The sequence below is a fragment of the Telmatherina bonti genome, assembly GCF_933228915.1.
Source record: "Telmatherina bonti genome assembly, chromosome: 6".
Lineage (NCBI taxonomy): Eukaryota > Metazoa > Chordata > Actinopteri > Atheriniformes > Telmatherinidae > Telmatherina > Telmatherina bonti.
This window is the reverse complement of record NC_136624.1, coordinates 4,936,189-4,949,981: the sequence shown is the minus strand read 5'-3', so window position 1 is coordinate 4,949,981 and position 13,793 is coordinate 4,936,189. Positions and strand designations below refer to the sequence as shown.

Here is a 13,793-nt window from a genome sequence, read left to right as displayed (position 1 = left end):
GATCAGGTCTGGCAGGGATCAGGTCTGGTAGGGATCAGGTCTGGCAGGGATCAGGTCTGGCAGGGATCAGGTCTGGCAGGGATCAGGTCTGGCAGGGATCAGGTCTGGTAGGGATCAGGTCTGGCAGGGATCAGGTCTGGTAGGGATCAGGTCTGGCAGGGATCAGGTCTGGCATGGATCAGGTCTGGCATGGATCAGGTCTGGCAGGGATCAGGTCTGGCATGGATCAGGTCTGGCAGGGATCAGGTCAGGCAGGGATCAGGTCTGGCAGGGATCAGGTCAGGCAGGGATCAGGTCTGGTAGGGATCAGGTCTGGCAGGGATCAGGTCTGGTAGGGATCAGGTCTGGCAGGGATCAGGTCTCTGGCAGGGATCAGGTCTGGTAGGGATCAGGTCTGGCAGGGATCAGGCCTGGCAGGGATCAGGTCTGGTAGGGATCAGGTCTGGCAGGGATCAGGCCTGGTAGGGATCAGGTCTGGTAGGGATCAGGTCTGGCAGGGATCAGGTCTGGTAGGGATCAGGTCTGGCAGGGATCAGGTCTCTGGCAGGGATCAGGTCTGGTAGGGATCAGGTCTGGCAGGGATCAGGCCTGGCAGGGATCAGGTCTGGTAGGGATCAGGTCTGGCAGGGATCAGGCCTGGTAGGGATCAGGTCTGGCAGGGATCAGGTCTGGCAGGGATCAGGTCTCTGGCAGGGATCAGGCCTGGCAGGGATCAGGTCTGGTAGGGATCAGGTCTGGCAGGGATCAGGTCTGGCAGGGATCAGGTCTGGTAGGGATCAGGTCTGGCAGGGATCAGGCCTGGCAGGGATCAGGTCTGGTAGGGATCAGGTCTGGCAGGGATCAGGTCTGGCAGGGATCAGGTCTGGTAGGGATCAGGTCTGGCAGGGATCAGGTCTGGCAGGGATCAGGTCAGGCAGGGATCAGGTCTGGCAGGGATCAGGTCTGGCAGGGATCAGGTCTGGTAGGGATCAGGTCTGGCAGGGATCAGGTCTGGCAGGGATCAGGCCTGGTAGGGATCAGGTCTGGCAGGGATCAGGTCTGGCAGGGATCAGGTCTGGTAGGGATCAGGTCTGGCAGGGATCAGGTCTGGCAGGGATCAGGCCTGGCAGGGATCAGGTCTCTGGCAGGGATCAGGCCTGGCAGGGATCAGGTCTCTGGCAGGGATCAGGCCTGGCAGGGATCAGGTCTGAGTCTGGTCAGTGAAACTGAACTCAGTTTTCCTAATAATGTGATTAAGCACCTCTAACTCATGACTTTACTTTTTCCCATCGAGTCATGAAGGCTGATAAAACTGCCTTTTGTTTTTACGCAGGTTACGTTTGTCCAGTATTAAAAATTAGTTTAATAATCCGACACATTTTAATGTGAAAAATTAATAAAGTAGTAAAAAAAAAACAGGAAGGGGGGCAAATACTTTTCGCAGCACTGTAGCTGCCTTGTCACAGCTGCGAACATGATCCACCAAAAACCGATTATCCTCCTTATCTGTAAAGTTTCTGATCATTTTCCAGCTTTCTGAAGTCTCATCGCTGCTGGAGCATCGCTAACAGCACCGTAGCATGACTGTTATCACCGCAAAAGGAACCTTTTCATCAAATCAAATCAAATCATAGAAACTTGATTCCGCCCTGAGGGGAGATTCAAACAATGTTGATATTAGATTAATTAAATTTGAATTGATTCATATCAATAAAGTTATTGTTTTTTCTTTTTAAACCCAGCTCCACTAAGCGACCTCGACGTTGACCTGGAAGTGATGATGATGCCACTTCCTGTTTAGCTTTAGACCAGTTAGAAAGCCTAAACTCCCAGTTATGTCCGTCTGAAAAGAACGGAACGCTCCACTGGGGATGGCAGTCAGCAGAAAAACTGTCAATGAGGTGTCAATATGGAAATAGTTTCCGTTGTGTTGTTTCACTGGCAGTTCCTTTATTTTCTCCTCAGGGAAAATTAGTTTTGTGGTTCAGCAGGACGGACACGAGGCAAGCAAAGCAGTTAAATCAGCAACCGCAACACGACCATCAGAAACAGGTTAGATGAAACCATCCATAGAAAATTCATCTATAAAAACAATACTCATTGTTCAAGCTTCAAGACCTGACGGAGTGTTTTTAGTGCAGGCAAATGAATTCTCTCTGCGAGAGCTCAGCACGTTTACTGCAGATCGTTTTAAATATAAGTATCTTTTCTCCTGAAAACCAAAACATGAGAATGATGTGTGTTGATCTGTGTGTTATTCCTCCAAACTTCTGTTTTCTTCCTCTGGTTGCTCTTTATGCTGCTTTATCTATTCATGCTTTCATTTTATGTCATTTTAGCCTCAGAATCTGACAGCTGAGGCTGAAATGAAAAATTAAAGTCTGGATAGTGACTGTCATCAAAGGTTGCACTTCTACATTTTTACATTAAAAACAGGCTGCAAAAAATTGGCAAAAAAGACTTACACACACACACACACACACACACACACACACACGCTTCCTTGAAACTAATTGGATCCCATCGTCAGCAGAGTAAGTGTATCTTTGCGGCGCTCCATGCATGTTAAAGCCTCTCTGTTTTACACGTCTGCAGACTCCCAGTAGACCAGCGGCCTCACCAGTTCACGTTTCTGTAAAACTCTCATGTTCACTTATTATCGCTCCATTTTCTTATTACTGGCTGCTGTGGCTGTTGAGCTAATTACTCCGGCGTGACCTGCTAAGCCGGGTCAGAGACCATGTAAGGAAGGCTAATGAACTGACACCCCAGAGGGTTTACGGAGCCCGGCGTCGGACCTCATAATCTCCACACTCTTCCTCCATTGCAGCTCAGACGTTGGTCTGTTAGGTGGAAAATGATGCAGTGCTCTCCGTTCTACAGCCGGCCGGTGTGCGTGCAGGTCACTACTGCATATCCAGGCTTTTATGTGTCACCGCTCTGTGTATTCATAGAGAAAATGTTTCCCAGTTATGAGTTATCAGAAACTGCAGCCGTGGATGAAATCATTAAATCCGCTTTACTTTCCGCTTTATTTTGATGGAGATTTCCAACTTGGCTTGGAAATGTTGGACATCTGCCCTGAATGAATAGATCAAGCTTCTCTTTCTGTTTACTTATTCTCTTTGTTTCACAGACAAGGAAACACTGAGAGCCCCAGGAAGACCGGCATGATGGGAGACTTTAACGTGACTATTTCTTTGTTACAGTAAAAATCGGAGCAGAGCTGAATCCCTGCTGATGCAAATGAAAAAGTGTGCCTGGTTCTGCCTGGCTGGCTGAGCGCAGTCAGACTCCCGGTCACAGGGGATTTGTTATGTTTGGGTTATGCCAGCAGGTGGGTGATTCATCTGTGTTGCTTTTACAGGTACAGCATCATCAACCTACCAGGGAGATGAACTGAGAACACCGAGGAAAAGATTCATGTGTTGAACGTCCAACATCCTACAGCAAAACCATGAGGTTACAGAGAAGTCCAGCACTGGCTGCCAGGCTCGTCGCAATCACGTGTATTTGTGCCTTTCATGCTACAACCGCTGATATCCCGCTAGAAGGTAAGTCTTCCTCTCACTGGGAAACATGATTTACCAGCACAACGAATAAGATTATTACAGCTCAAAACGTCGCTGCAAGAAATCTAAAGTTTAACACAGGGATGAAAATGCAAAACTGTCACAAAACATTTGCAGTGACATCCAGTTGATGTTTTTATAATAATGTAATATAATAATAATGTGATCAAAGTTAAGCTGCATGTTTCCCTTTACAGCTGCAAAACCAAACTTATGTAAATAAGAAGAAATTTTGGGAAGGTGTCAGTATGCATGATAATGTACTAAAAACATTAGAAAATAATTAATTTAAGCAAATGAAACTTAGGAAATGCAGAAAATTTAAACACAAGTAAAGGAAAATTCCAGGAATTTTAAACATGAGCAAATTTCCGCTGGTATTGGAGAGTAGAAGCATCTATGGAATCTGTTTGGTTCTCTCCAGATTCCATGTTTTCCTTGTTTTACCCTGTAAATTTTCCCTGTTTTTTGGCATTTGTCCAGTTATGTGGTGGATGTCTGAAATTTCCACTGTTCAAAAGTAAAATTTTTTTTTTTTTTTTAAATGAGTTGGAGACAGGAGGACCTGTAGCACCAATCTGCAGGCGCCAGACGCCATTAACGTCCTTTTTTCTTCTTTTTTAAATGATTTTTTTACTTTTTTTTTTTTTGGGATCTACTTCAGGACATCCTTCATCTGCAGTTTGATGGAAGCTGCTCCTTATTCGTAACATTCCACCAAAAAAGCTTTTTTTTTTTTTTACAGCTGTTTAGGGCTGCATTTCCACATTTCCTGGTCATCTCTGAGACATTGCTGACGTTACTGGGAGACATGTCCTGCCAGCTCAGGCGACGCTATGCAGACAGGAAGCTGCAGCGCTCAGAAAACCTTCTCTTCCTGTTCATTTGACTCAGTCACCTTAAAAAAACAAATCATGTGAGGAAATTCCAGAACCCATCCATCCATCCATCTTCAGCCGCTTATCCGGGGTCGGGTCGCGGGAGCAGCAGCCTAAGCAGGGAAGCCCAGACTTCCCTCTCTCCAGCCACATTTACCAACTCTGCGGGGGGGATCCCGAGGCGTTCCTCGTGCGGGACGTGCCTGGAACACCTCACCAATGAGGTCCAGGAGGCATCCTGACCAGATGCCCGAGCCACCACAACTGGTTCCTCTCGATGCGGAGGAGCAGCGGCTCTACTCTGATCTCCTCCCGGATGACTGAGCTCCTCACCCTAAAATTCCAGAATATTCTGTATTTTACAGCTGATCAGTTGTAACTATCAGATTCCAGGATTCCGTCTGTGTTTTCTGCATCAGAAAGTCACAGGACCAAACATAGATAGCACAGATTCATGGTGTCATAGAGTCAGCTTTATAAAGACTTTACTGGATGCAACAGGAATGTAGTTGGTTTCCATCAACTTTCTTATTGTATAGAAATTCCTTGTTTATTCAAAAACCCTTGTTCATGCTTCAGAGAGTCAATTCAGACTCATGGAAAATATTTCCAGGAAATGGTTTTCACAGCACAAAGTGTTTCTGCTGTCACAATAACGGGGAGCTAATGTCACTTTCACCAAATACTCAAGTTCAACCTTCCAAGCCGCTGCATTCATCAGCTGCTGTGGAAGCCATGCTGGAAATGTGGGAATCTGATCATTTCCCAGCGTGTTACAGTCAACATTCACAATTCAAAGTACGGCTGAAATGATGTTCTAAGCTAACAGCGAAATCAGTAAATCACTGCAGAAACTTTCCCAGACTCAGCTGTTGGTGTATTTCTAAATAAATAAGTACACAATCAGCCACACCTCACCAGGTGTGTTTCCTTTATAAGTAAAATTGCATGTTGCAATTTTATGTTCTCATGAAGTGGTTTTTCAGATGTTTCGATGTAGAAACATCACAAAAGTGTAATGGAAACACTTTTTACACATTTACCTGTCCCTGGACCTGATTTTGGGGTCATGACCAGTTCATTTCCAGTGAAGATGGCGCTGTGCGGAAATTTCAGAGTTTTAGAAAAGAAAATGAGGGAGAAAAGCTTCAAAAAGCTAAACGAAAAAAGAAAACCCCAAAATGACGCTACGTTGCTACCTTGCATAAGCAGCAATTTTCATAAAATCTCACGAGAGCAACAAGATTTTACGAGACTTGAGGCTAATGCTAATGCTAAACCCTGTTCAATGGAAACACCCACAAATCTCCATATGTTGTTTGTCCACACAAATATCGCTTTTATTTTGCGAACAAATGTAATGGAAACGCAGCTATTGAGAATGCCTCTAAATGTTTAATCCACAGGAAAGGCGAGTCTCTACTGAACTGCATCTGCGGTCGTCTTCTGCTTGTTGATCCAGCAGTTTAAACTAATGTCCATCCATGTGAATGTTGACTGCTCTGTCATCTGTGTTTTGGAGTTTGACTCTCCAGAAATCAGATAAAGCTCCGCTTTCCGCCCAGTGGCACAGAAACCCGTCTTTAAATATGCTGCTATGAATCTTTCACTGTAAGAGAACACTGCCACTACGAAACAGCTGTGATGTTGTTAGGCTGGGAAGTCATGTGTAGATGGAAAAGTGCTTAAATCTGTAGCTGTCAGGCACGAAGTACATGAGACCAACCTTTCACTTCTGTTTCACATCTTTTCGCTTTGAGAAAAACACTATTTTTTCCTGTTGCAGTTGAAACCAGGAAGTGTTTCACTTCTTTACTAGTGGCAGTGTTATTTTTTTATTGATGTTGAGGTTACCAAGGTGTTGTTGATTTCACACCAAGTTCGTTCAAGTTGTCTCACACGTGGTGTGTAAAGGCAAAGTGAATACACACCAGCACTCTTATAAGCAAATAATACACAAAACTGAACTTATTTGGGAATAATATGTAAAGTACACACACTGCAGTCATCAGTTTGTAATGGTTATGTGATGTTCCTGCAGGCGTGGTGCAAAGTTGAATCAAACTGCTGAATTTTAGGTGTGATTATTGGAATAAAAAGAAAAAAGAATAAATGTGGCTTTTTAACTTTCTAGTCTTTTGTGTCCTAATAGAAAGAGGATGTCTGGCGCTGATTGGTTTCGTCATGTCAGGCCTGGATATTTAGTTGATAATCAGCTGTTTTCACAGGAACATGATAGCCAACTTTATTTGTCTCAGAATACAAAGAAAAAGTGACTTCATTTTTTCACTGCTGATGGCAGCTGGGTTACCACAAGTTAAAAAGTACTTCTACAACTACTGAAACTGAATACTTAAACCATACCACAGTCCCAGTGCCTACAACACATTCCCAGTCCTCAGCCACATGCACATGACTTTCCTCGTGTTTCTCTTTACAGCTGTGAGACTGAAATGTATTTCTGCACATCTTCACGTTGTCAGACAGCTTCACGGCGACTTTAACACCCTTTCTGACAGAACACACGCGATGCAAGTTATATTTAGACCGAGACCGTTTAGGAACCACAAGCACGAGTCGCTGCTTTACATGTATCCAAATGTTTTAGACTTCAACCGATGATGGTCATGTGACCGTACCGTTTAACCCTTTAATGCCTGAGATTATTTGCAGTTGTAAAAAACAAAATAAAGACAACAGAAGACAGGCCATAAGGTAAAATAATAAAACAATAAGTATAAGAATATGAATATATATATATGAATATGAATATATATATATATATATATATATATACACACTCATACCTGACCTCTTTCGTCCTCATACCTGACCTCTTTCGTCCTCATACCTGACCTCTTTCGTCCTCATACCTGACGTCTTTCGTCCTCATACCTGACGTCTTTCGTCCTCATACCTGACCTCTTTCGTCCTCATACCTGACCTCTTTCGTCCTCATACCTGACCTCTTTCGTCCTCATACCTGACGTCTTTCGTCCTCATACCTGACGTCTTTCGTCCTCATACCTGACGTCTTTCGTCCTCATACCTGACGTCTTTCGTCCTCATACCTGACGTCTTTCGTCCCGATACCTGACGTCTTTCGTCCCGATACCTGACGTCTTTCGTCCTCATACCTGACGTCTTTCGTCCTCATACCTGACGTCTTTTGTCCTCATACCTGACGTCTTTTGTCCTCATACCTGACCTCTTTCATCCTCATACCTGACGTCTTTCGTCCCGATACCTCACGTCTTTCGTCCTCATACCTGACGTCTTTCGTCCTCATACCTGACGTCTTTCGTCCCGATACCTGACGTCTTTCGTCCCGATACCTGACCTCTTTCGTCCTCATACCTGACCTCTTTCGTCCTCATACCTGACCTCTTTCGTCCTCATACCTGACCTCTTTCGTCCTCATACCTGACGTCTTTCGTCCTCATACCTGACGTCTTTCGTCCTCATACCTGACCTCTTTCGTCCTCATACCTGACGTCTTTCGTCCTCATACCTGACGTCTTTCGTCCTCATACCTGACCTCTTTCGTCCTCATACCTGACGTCTTTCGTCCTCATACCTGACGTCTTTCGTCCTCATACCTGACGTCTTTCGTCCTCATACCTGACGTCTTTCGTCCTCATACCTGACCTCTTTCGTCCTCATACCTGACCTCTTTCGTCCTCATACCTGACCTCTTTCGTCCTCATACCTGACCTCTTTCGTCCCGATACTTGATGACATTTGTGTTACAAGGGGCTGAAGACAATGCTGGGATGGGGAACCAAAATCAGAAGTTATTGTTTATATCACAAAGGTGATTTTTTTTTTCCATTAACTTTTAATAAGGACAACAGGAAAGTCTGCTTTTACTTGTAACTGTAGTTACTGAAGATTTAATATCAGATGATCAAGGAAAGGATAATTGTGTTTTGTCCCTTTATAGCTTGTTTTCATCCTTTTGCAGAAAACAGAAAGCTGAATATTTTAGTGTTAAATAAATCATCATTCTGTGTGCTGAATGTCTTTACAGCTATCATCTTGCTTGAAATTTTCTGTTTCTGTTGTGTGTCTACCCCAGTTGCCTTAGAAAAATATCAAATCTCACTCTAAATAATTCAGAAATATGTCTCAAGGGTTTTTATTGTTGTGTTTTATGCTCACTGTCAGATATTCTTTTAACTTCTGTTTTGCAGCACTGTGTGTGTGTGTGTGTGTGTGTGTGTGTGTGTGTGTTTAAAAGGATCTGTGGGGAGAATACTTTAGACAAGAAGGGGATTATTCCCAAACTGCTGACTGTTTTTGTTTTGTTTATTCTCCCCCTGCTGCCCGTGGATTATATAGTTGTAGGTCACGTAAACAGTAAGTTCATTTTGTTGGTACCAGAACTCCACTTCCAGCCGTGTGTTCTGCATCTCAGTCTCATGTGGCATCAGTACTATGTACCTGTAGGATCCATAGTATTTACTTTCCTTTACATGTAAACAGCTTGTGTTTTTATCTTCCATCCATTGCTTGTCATCACATAACCGATCAGATTGTAAAAGCAGACTAACAAACAGATTGGTTTTAATGATGGGTGAGCGATCTGGCTGAAAACGGGCAAACAAACTGTCAAATACAGCAGCTTGGAAATGAACCTCTACAGAGTGTCGATCAAAGCCCACAGCTGATGATGCATCGTGTTTAATAAAAACAAGATAGATCATTTAAAGGATTAGCGGGACTCCAGACAATGGTTTCCTGCAGAGAAGTGTAGCGGGGGGTTTAGAAGATTAAAACACACTGAAAGGGAACAGTAGACGAGCTTTCTATCGCGCTGCAACGTTCACAGCCGAGCATATCTCTGTAATGTAATACCAAAGAAAAAAGCTCAGATTAAACAACACAGAGCAATAATGAACTTAAACAAGCAGAGACATTCTCCATCTTCAGCTTATCAGCATAAGAAGGAAAACTTCAATGAAAAGCAGCAACAAGCAGAAACCAGCTTGAATGCAGCGGAGGAAACTTAAATCTTCTCTGACCTCTGCACAGTCAGCTTCCATGTAAAGAATCAATTAAGGGATTAAAGGGAACCCTGACACGGCAGCGGAGACGCAGCTCATGTAATTAACTCACGCAACTCGCATCAACGGTGACTGTCCACATTCACCATCCACACAGTCTGTGGCGAGAGGAGCTCCCAACAACACCTCTTTCATGATGCCCGTCCTGTATCCACCATGCTGTCCACACAATGAGTTCCACCTCCGAGATGCACGGCGCATCCTGTGATCAGGCTCTGGTTGTGCTGGGAAGTTTGGACACTGGTTGGTTTGTTTATTGGTGTGAGTTAAGTTGACAGAACGCCCACCCTGAAGAAATGTCTTTCACAGCGGCTTTGACTCATTTCATTCTCATCATTTAATGATTTTCTGCATATAGACTCGTTCATCAACAGACATAAGTACCATGGTACCCAACCTGCTGATCCGGACCCTCACATTGCTTTTTTTCTTAATTAGCCAACAGCACATTTGGTTTGGACCAGTTTAAAATGTAATTCCAGACAACATGCTGAGGGTTGTTCACAAGGTTTGGAGCCACTGCTGCAGTTCATGTGTGTGGAAAGGCCTGCGTTGCACCTGTCATTTTCATGTTTGCTTGTTTGTTACACAGTTGAACAGTTGCCCACCATCACAGCTCAGGCTAGCAGCTCGCTCATCGCCTTTCCTTTTGACGAGAGCTTCCCCGTGACATGCGAAGCCAAAGGGAATCCCGAGCCAGAGTGAGTACATGTCTTCCACCTCTGCATCGCAGAGAAACAGAGAACACAGAGCTTATTAGCAGCCCAGCAGGACGCCAGATACAAACAGCAACAGTTCACCATCACTGTGTTGGATCTGGGGGATTTGGTGTTGAACTTTGGAAAATGGGGAGGAGTTGGGGGGTGGGGTGGGGGGGAGTTTCAGTTAAAAGAATTGACATTTCAATACTGGCTTTGTTTATGCAGATTCAGATGGACCAAGAATGGCCTGGAATTTGACCCCTTTCTAGACCCCCGCCTGATGAAAGAAGAGAATTCTGGGACCTTTGTGATACCTAATAAAGGGAACCTTACAGAGTACCAGGGAACCTACCGCTGTTATGCCTCAAACAAACTGGGGACCGCCATATCCAAGGAGATTGAGTTCATTGTGCCCAGTGAGTAACCTGTACGTGTGTGTGTGTGTGTGTGTGTGTGTGTGTGTGTGTGTGTGTGTGTGTGTGTGTGTGTGTGTGTGCGTGTGTGTGTGTGCGCGCGAGGGGTGCTCTGTTACAGCACTTTGAAAGTGATTCAGAACTGGCAACCCCTCTGCGATGACTGTACCTCCATTGTGAGCCATCTCATTGTATTGGGAAGTGGCAGAATGAAGCTCGCAGCATCTCATCTTCAGCTCTGCTAGAAAGGTTTTTAATGTGATGTAGCTGTCCATCATTTCCTCTGCAGCATTTTTCATTTTCTCCCCAAAGAGGAAAATACACATCGCAGGGGACCTGCAGTCAATCTGGCCGGGCTGCAGCTGCCCGGCAGCGGTGACAGGACCATGTGCAATAATGGCAAAGATGTCTGTGTTCTGTCTGCAAGCCAACACTGAAGAAGAAAATACCAGAAGGTTTTACCTGCTGAATGATCCAGCAGAGAGCTCAGGAAGCATCTGCTGAACTACACTGCCATCATCTGGAAGAGAGGAGATCTACAAAACATTTTGTCATTCAGGCTTGGCTTCTTTTCCGTTTTGTGCCCAGATGTTCCCAAATTCCCCAAAGAGACGATTGATCCTGTTCAGGTGGAGGAAGGCCAGTCCTTTGTGCTGAAATGTGACCCACCTGAAGGCATACCTCCCATGCAGATCTACTGGATGACTATCAGTAAGTAATACCTTATGTACTGGAGTATTTTGAATGAGTGGAATTTATTATTTATTATTCACTCCTGTTGTGCAATATGCATTAACATTTTGACAGCACATTATTGTGAGACTTAAGCTGCTTATCTCCTGAATTAATCCCCTTAAACATTCCTGATCTCAATGTGTCAGCCACTACTAATTCATGCTGTGCAGACAAACACTTTACTGTAAATGCAGTTTTAGTGCTTTGCTTTGCCAAAAGCATTGAGACATTTTGTCCAAGCAGTCTGGCAGCATGTCAGAATCAATGTAGAATTATTGGTTGGTAGGTATGTAATTATGTTGTCTCACTAAGACGAGCTGAAACAGAAAATTTGGACTGGGATGTCGTCAGATGGAAAAATAAACTCCATTGTCTTTCTGTTCAGACCTCGAGCACATTGAACAGAACAAAAGGGTTTCTACAGGCCTGGATGGAAACCTTTACTTCTCCCACGCGGTGGAGACAGACAGCGGGATAGATTACTGCTGCTTCGCCGCCTTCCCCGCCATACGAACCATCGTTCAGAAGAGCGCCATGTCCGTCGTTGTTCAGAAAAGTAGGTGTTGAGTCACATTCTTGCTCTTCTCTGGTGTATTTTCTAATTGGAGGAGGATGATGCCAACTTGTGATTGGCTTTCAGAGGACTGATACCGTTCAGCATGTTCACTGATGTTCCCAGCAGCACAGACATCTCAGTGTCTTTGTTTTTCCATGTGCATTCTTCTGGTTTATTTTGGTCGTGGTGATGTTTTTCATGATGCATCCACATTGTCCCTAATGTTCATTGTCTTTTTTTATGCCTGTGTGTGTGTGTGTGTGTGTGTGTGTGTGTGCGCATGTGTCCTCCACCTTCATGCCAGGACAACATGCCAGTCCTGAAAGTGGTAGGTCTGGTGATTTCTGTGCATTTCTGTCACCAGCTGCACTCAGACTGCTGTTACAGCATCTCATTCTCTGTGATTCCGTCTCAGCTAATGCAATTCTGCAGAGGAGACCTGCGCTGATGACGCCCCCTAATGGCCGATCAGAGGTACGGGTGGTCAGAGGAGAGGACTTGAAGCTGGAGTGCATTGCAGAAGGAATGTAAGCTCACACAAAAACATTTTCTCAACCCATTTGGTTGTGAATGCAGTTGTATTGAACGTGCACTTTACTCAGTTTGAGACTCTGTTTTTCAGTCCAACTCCAGATGTGCAGTGGACGAAGATGGGTCTTAAATATCCCATTAAGACACCAAAGGAGAATCATGGGAAGCAGCTGATCATACCAGAAGTGGAACATCACGATGGTGGAGATTACATCTGCAAAGTTACAAACGCTCTGGGAGAGACCAGCCATCACTTCACAGTGATAATAGAAGGTAACAGCAGGGTACTATCAGTGTATGCAGCATTTCCATAGGTACTTCACTTTACAGTAACACCCCCTTCATCTCCATGAAAACTCGCAGGACCATTGAGATTCATTTTTAACAAGTCAGAATCATAGGAGATGTCAGCCGAATACTTTTTAGGTGAAAAAAAACCCTTTTTACCAAACAACTGGATTTACAATCATTAGACTTGTTTCCATTAGCTCCTCTGTGGGTGCTGGCTCAGAGCTTTTTTGTGTGTTTTGCAATCTAGAAGCTCTGAAGTGGAGTGTGCTGTTTCCATGTTGTTGTTTGGGTTTTGAATTATATTTTATCTGGATGCCAACTCTTGCTAGAATTTTTTTCAGAGTTTCTCTCTGACAGCTCCTTGCTGGAATTTCTGCTTTCTCATGTGTAAAGATCTTCTGTAGTGTGTGCATCTCACGCCGCCTGTCCAGGGAGGAAATTAACGTATCCTTCATTCAGGTGGTGCGTAAGTTGGGAAATCAAGCAATCTCCAATACGGATTCAAATAAATTTTTAGTTAGATGAGCAGTGCACACTTTTAATCAATCCACTGATAGCACAAACATAGAGGAGGAAAGGAGAAAGACTTGCTGCCCGGATGCTTCGGTTTAGCGAGGGTTAAACCATTTCTTTTCCATTTAAGAAAATGTTTTTTTGTATTTATTATTTTATTTTTTAAGGAAACCGAGCAAGCAGAAATAGAGCAGCGGCAGGCTTGTTGTACCTGCTGCAGAGGGAAAGAAGAGCTTGTACTGCCGTATCAGGTGTGAGCAGAGAAGCCTCACATGACAAGAACACAACAGACGATATGAAGACATATTATTGTGTTTATGTGAATACATTTGAATATAGCTTTAAAAAAAAAGAGCTCCGGTGCACTCACACTGACAGCATTATTAAATATTGTCGTCTCCATGGAGATTGATCATAACAGAGACAGTCGTCTTGATGATATTTTTCCCAGGTGTGCTAGCCCTGTTAGCACCTCTGCTAACTGTATGAAACTTAAGCTAGCAAAGCAGTGAATTTCATTAAAACTGAAAACAAATGTTGCTTTGTTTGCTTTCAGCT

The 13,793-nt window shown here is 44.1% G+C and overlaps 1 protein-coding gene across 1 annotated transcript in view; it reads left to right on the top strand.

Moving 5' to 3' along the window:
- Positions 1-13,793, top strand: part of chl1b (cell adhesion molecule L1-like b) — an 85,803-nt gene that overhangs the window by 41,102 nt on the left and 30,908 nt on the right. Inside the window, exons 2-9 of the mRNA XM_079242626.1 lie at positions 3,347-3,533; positions 10,088-10,196; positions 10,422-10,612; positions 11,198-11,320; positions 11,730-11,900; positions 12,205-12,228; positions 12,316-12,427; positions 12,523-12,704. Of these exons, the coding sequence (XP_079098752.1) occupies positions 3,437-3,533; positions 10,088-10,196; positions 10,422-10,612; positions 11,198-11,320; positions 11,730-11,900; positions 12,205-12,228; positions 12,316-12,427; positions 12,523-12,704 (1,009 nt within the window). The 5' untranslated portion in view covers positions 3,347-3,436. The remainder of the gene's footprint in view (positions 1-3,346; positions 3,534-10,087; positions 10,197-10,421; positions 10,613-11,197; positions 11,321-11,729; positions 11,901-12,204; positions 12,229-12,315; positions 12,428-12,522; positions 12,705-13,793) is intronic.